Source organism: Aulonocara stuartgranti, assembly GCF_965226115.1.
Source record: "Aulonocara stuartgranti genome assembly, chromosome: 19".
Classification (NCBI taxonomy): Eukaryota; Metazoa; Chordata; class Actinopteri; order Cichliformes; family Cichlidae; genus Aulonocara; species Aulonocara stuartgranti.
This window is the reverse complement of record NC_138955.1, coordinates 25,132,074-25,138,073: the sequence shown is the minus strand read 5'-3', so window position 1 is coordinate 25,138,073 and position 6,000 is coordinate 25,132,074. Positions and strand designations below refer to the sequence as shown.

General features: G+C 39.1%; 1 protein-coding gene across 2 annotated transcripts in view; it reads right to left on the bottom strand.

The window, feature by feature from the left end:
* Window positions 1-251: 251 nt before the first annotated feature.
* Window positions 252-6,000, bottom strand: part of LOC309696105 (protein jagged-2-like) — a 50,108-nt gene continuing 44,359 nt past the window's right edge. For both annotated transcript variants that reach the window (XM_082517229.1, XM_082517230.1), the window contains 2 exons: window positions 3,889-4,048; window positions 252-3,555 (listed from right to left, as the gene is read on the bottom strand). In XM_082517229.1, coding sequence (XP_082373355.1) covers window positions 3,050-3,555; window positions 3,889-4,048 — 666 coding nt within the window. In that variant the 3' untranslated portion in view covers window positions 252-3,049. The remainder of the gene's footprint in view (window positions 3,556-3,888; window positions 4,049-6,000) is intronic.

Genomic DNA, 6,000 nt, shown 5'->3' with positions numbered 1-6,000 from the left:
AAAATTCTAGAATACAAATGTAAAATGTTCCCTTTCAAAGTGCTGATTTGAACTAAATGGAACTTGGAATTTTACAATGAATACATAGAAACACTTTACAACTTTAGGATGAATTCAAATGTCTAGAATGAACAAGTTACAGAATGGAAGGTAAATGAAAGCTTCAAGAGTACCTTAGTGAAAGGTCCAGTTATAAGGGCATTTGCAGTAGCCAATGACAGCTTTTTAACAAATGACAACACAAAACAGACTTTGGTATAAAATACTTTAATAAATAATAGTATTGTTCTAAGAACAAACAAAAAAATTCCACTAACAAACCAAGACTTTTACCAAATATTGTACAAAATAATTACAATGTTCTGCACATTCAGCCCTCCGTGTGGGGCTAACAGAAAGTAAAAATTTACTGAGAGAAAAATTATTTGGGTTTTCTATGAATGCATCTGCATTAACAAAAAATATTGAAAAAAAAAATCATCATATTCATCTGCAAACAGTGACGATAACTGACCCCCAACCCCCTCCTGCAACTGCTGTGGAGGTAACACTAAACATTTCTCTTCCTGTGTGTTCTTAGTGCAGAAACAGACTGGACAACATCCACAACAGTCAAACAACATCAACAGTAATACAACTTGTTCCCTTCATTAGACCAGAGTAGATACACACAGGGAGAGGCGGTACATTAGGATACAGACACATCTATTGCAAGCAGGTTCCCATTCACACAACACACTGTCTGTGATGAGGTTTCAGTGTCTTGCTAAACAGCACTTCCCCTGGGTGGATGATTACCGTGGAGTTGTTTGAAGCTAACACCATGCTGCTCTGTGCAGCATCTCTGCTGTCAGCAGACTGTAGAACTATAAATTTGTAACTCACATACTAAGAGGCTCAAGTGAGACTGGCAGCGGGGCTTTTAAGTTGTTTGGACCCTGCGTCCTCTACATACTGAAAATAGAAATCAGATGCATCAGTGCTGATTAAAGATTCACCAAAGTTTTCCTTTTTGCCATTTGGTGTCCAATAATCTCGTAAGCAGCATGTGGCAGAGCACCTCAGAACCGTCAGTCAAAAACTTTCTTAACTTGAAATTATATTTCCATTCTGCCAGACATGAACAGAAACACATCATTTATAGCATACAGCGCTTCGCCTTTGCTTTTGACAAGACAAATATCAAAATTCTTCAATTTGCTTGCCTGCTGTGATGCCAAAATGATGATTGTCAAATGTCAGTACATGCATTTCTGTAGGGAGTATGACATTAATGAATTAAGAAGTGCTTTCGGGAACAGCTTTACTCGTTTTGAGTGATGATACTGAGGAAAACCTGAACAAAGAAACCTAGATCTGGATCTACTCGGATTGCTTCAAATGTAAAAGAACAATGTGGATTAGAAGGTAGAGATCAGCAGTTATGAGTGAGTCATTAAGTGATAAATGACAATGGTGTGTTACAGCAAGTCCAATGTGGAGAAAATGAAAGAAAATACATAATTTAGCAAAAATCCAACAGAAAACTGAGCAAATACATAAATTAGAACCTATCTGGATACAAAATGGCATAAAATCAAAATAACATCAGTCATATTAATATATTTTTTGGAGGACTGGCTTTCTACTTAGCCCTGAACACTGTGATAATGAAATTCAGGGACCGAAGTTTAAAAAGATCAAATGGACCCCCCCCCCCAAAAAAAGAAAATACACTACAAATTGAATTTGTAGAATTAAAAGTATCAAAAGTAATAAAAGGTGACTATTGCAAATGCTCATAAAATTTCACTCTGGAGGTCTCCAGTGAGATGAAAATGACTGTTAATGATGGAGTTCCTGTAGCTGTAGCACTGATGACCCAGCTGATCCTCACAGCCTGTTCCAATGGCTGGCAGGTCTGGGATCAGCTCTCTAACAAATAATTCTAAACATAAAGACAAACAATCAACACTTAATTTCTCTTTAAACAAGTTTTCATGACTCAGTGGGACCACGGGCACTGAAAAATCTGTCTAAAACCTGTCGTAGTGTCAACAGACACTGATAAACGGAATGACATAATTAAAAAAAGAAAGAAAGAAACAACCACAAAACAATCTTATTTTTTAGAATAACTATGATACAAAGCATCACTTAAGTTATTAAACTCAAATATACACAGCCATTTTTTATATTTACATATGTACAATGCAAAGAAGAAAACAGCATTTACTGCGATCGAGTTGTTGTTAGGACTTCTTTCCCTTTTTGTGTATTTAAAATCTGCGTACAGTCTACAAGAGGAAGGAAAGAAGTAAAAATAGGAGCTGAAGGCACTTTTCTACTAAAGCAATATGCTGAAAAATAATCATGCAGACTTGCAGGAAGTAGTGCCAATTATTTTCAAATGATATATAAACCTTTAAGATGTTTATGACTGTAAACAAACAAACAAAAAAAAAATCATGCCAGGCATTATACAGTGGTTACTTTGTGCCAACTTTCAAAGAACTTAAATATATATATAAAACTTGTTTTTAGTATTTTTTTTCTTTAAATAAAAACACATGATTTGAAGACAGTGTAGAAAAGGCCCACAGGTGTGGGCTAAGGCAGACAGGAAACAAATGCACCACGCCACGCAGTAGAAACGGCGTTAACAGCTGCCAGCCAATGACGTTCAGTTAAATCTCCAAAGTTTCAAAGAAACAAACGTGAGCGTTAGTTTTTTTCTAGTGAAGCAAAAAAAAAAAAATAGAAAGAAATGTGTGTAAACAGAAAATCTAGAAATGTGAAAAGAAAATTCTTGATTTCAACAGTGTAACAATCCAGAAATCCCGAAGCCGTGATGTTTAATTTTCATGCCTCTTTTTTTTTATTTTTTTTTATAGTAACATCTGTGCTGCAGAAGAAGAATTTAAATAAGGCGAGGCAAATAAAAAATATAAAATTAAAGCATCTGTAATCTTCACTTTTGGTGCTTTTAAGAGTTGAAAAGTCAGTGACATTGAAGACATCGCAGTTTCTTCCTTTTACTCAGACGGTCCCTCCTCTTCCTGTGTGGGGTTCACACGTAGTGATCTTTAATGTCCTCGCTGAGTTTGGCGGCATTCAGGTTTTTACACCGGTTGTCTTTGGGGCTGTACGCTGTCCGGTGCGGCACCTTCAGCGGACCGCTGCGCGTTGTACAAATCATCCCTCCCTTACCCATCATTCCCCTGTCCTGTGTTATGGTGCACTTCTGAGGCGGACACTTGTCTCCCATGCCCAACGCCCTTTCCTCGTCTTCCGCCTGATCCCCCTCGTGCTCCCCGTCCTCCTCACCCTCGGCCCCATCGCACGTCCTGTCAGAGGGGCCCATCAGTTTCTTGCATTCATACTGAACGTCTTTGTCGCGGTTATCCTTGAGAGCGTTGCTTCGCAGCGGCTCCAGCTGGTTGTTGACTGTTGTCTCCTCAGATCGGGCCGCTCTCTCGCGCTCTTTCTTCCTCTTGCGGGTCCACCAAACGCAAACAACGATGCAGAAGATCCAGAGAACGCTGAAGACCACACACAAAACTGGGACCAGGTAACCTGAAGAGGAAGGTTTAATGGGATATTAGGAGATCATTGCATTTAAAGATGTTACAAAGATATATCATACCATCGGCAAAATTAAGAAAAAAGCATGTACCTATTGTTTTGTACAGAATATAATAACTAAATTTGACTAAATTTGGAACCGCTTCAGTTTTTTCTTGCAGATCAGAGGCCAGAGAGTGATTGTATAGAATTTTGTAACATCAGTGTGATTCGTGATTGAGCAACACAATTTTAAGTGATAAATTGAACAAAAATGCTAGTTGTAGCAAATATGACAAAAATACGGTAGACTAATTCTCACAGAGGAACCGATGTGTAACTCACCAACAGTAGGGCACTCCACCACCACCTTCACTTTGACCTCAACCACTGCCAGAATGATGGTGCTGTTCTGGCGTTTGGACAGCGCAGTGGTGATAGCGCTGGCCACCTTCTGGATCTGTCCACAGTCGCCGTCTTTCGATCCTCCATCCTGCTCAAAAGACTACAAAGAGGAAGAACAGGAACAATAAGATTTATTTCTCTTTTTAATTCAAAATAACTTGTTTCGCCGTTTAGATTTGAATATGTGGTGGGTATAGCTCAGAGAAAGTTTAGTGTTTTCATAGCTGATTGCAGGAATTAATGGTTTCATTCAATTATGGTCCTGGAAGACACTTGCTTTTGTATAATCCTGGATTACATGAGAACATCTCATTGCATTTATTTTTGGTTAAAATCACATCATTTCTGTGCCTCTTCTGAAAGGTTCATCGTGTCACGTTTAGTTTTCTACTGCCAGAAAGTCTGATTCTCACAAACCAAACCCAGAAGATAAGCAAAACCAGAACCATCGTGACAAGAATAACAGAGAGAGTTCCAATCAAATCATGATCCCTGCACACACTAAAATATGTAATGCACATCTTAAACATCTGACAGTTGCTTTTCATTACAGGGGACACAAATACTCCCTCAAACCTTTCAGTGCTCTTTGAATAGAGCTTTTCAGCGATGTAAAGAAAAGCTGATTTGTAGGTAAAAGGAAAAAAATTTGCAAAACACAGATTCCCTCAGTGCAGCGGAGAAAGAAAAGAAGTCCCATTCGCCAAATGGTCAAAGTCTCGCTCGAGGCCATGTAAGAAGACAAAAAAGAAGAAGAAGAAAAAACACATTCATCCGTCAGAATAAAAGAGATTCTCCTCCCAACATCTGGCAGGCTGTGAACCCACCCCCCCGCTGAGGGTGGAGTTAATTGCCTAATAAGGTGCTGATGGTGAGAACAGAGAGGTGGAGTTGGGGATGCAGGGCTGTTGTTGGGGGATTAGCTGTGTGCTGTGTAGTTCAATTAGGACAAACAATAGAAAAGAGGCCAGCTGTGCTCCCTGCTCGCCTGGGGACAAACACTCCTTTTTTCTTCTCCTGAGGAAATCAGCAGCTCATTCACACACCCAACTTCCAGACTGACTGACAGATCACATTGCAGAGATACTGAGCTCAGTGCACAACGTGCATGCTGTAGACTGCAAGGAGATCTTTTGGGGTTCATCATTTTCTCTATATATTGTTTACTGTGTGTGGAGGTCCGAGTTTGCTTAATAACACCCAAATACTCTTGAAGGATTTATTTATTTATTTATTTTTACCATATTTTGTTCCAGTTTGGAGAGGAAATGTATCTAACACACTTGACAGCAACATGTGCTCAATTCTAGAACAATCACTGTTCTAGTGTTTAAGTTCCTCTTGTGCCAGAAAGCGGCTATCCTGAAGCAGGAGCTAAAACATCCCAACGCTGGAGTTCTAAGAACTTAGTTGTAATTTTGGGCATGTAGACAGGACTCCCTCCAAGAGCTGTAAGAAGAATCAGTCCACATCCTCTTACACTATTTCTACCTAGCGGGAAAGGTAATCCTCAGCAAAAAAAAGCTCAAACAGAAGGAAATAATTAATTTTTTTTGCAATTATTTGGGACTATCTTGAGCAGCGGATGAAAACACATTTAGTGTTTAGTTCATTAGTGTTGGTTTGTGTTTGTCCAACCCCAACTGGTCACGACAGACGGCTGCCCCCTCTGGAGTCCGGTTCTGCTAAAGGTTTCTTCTTGTTAAAAGGGAGCTTTTCCTTCCTACTGTCACCAAGTGCTCGCTCAAAGGGGGTTGTTTGATTGTTGCAGTTTTCTCTGGGGTTATTTAGGGTCTTTACCTTACAATACAAAGTGCCTTGTTGTTATATAAATATAAATATATATATATATATATATATATATATATATATATATATATATATATATATATAAAACTCAACTAAATCGAATGCATGGCTACAAAGACAGAGGAAATTCCACCAGCGCCTCCAAAAAGCCAACAGCATCGAGCCAAACGTTTGCGATGCTATCAGCAGACAGAGCGCTGACTGGTAGAAACGCTGGCTTGGACAGTAATGGGAACAACAGTG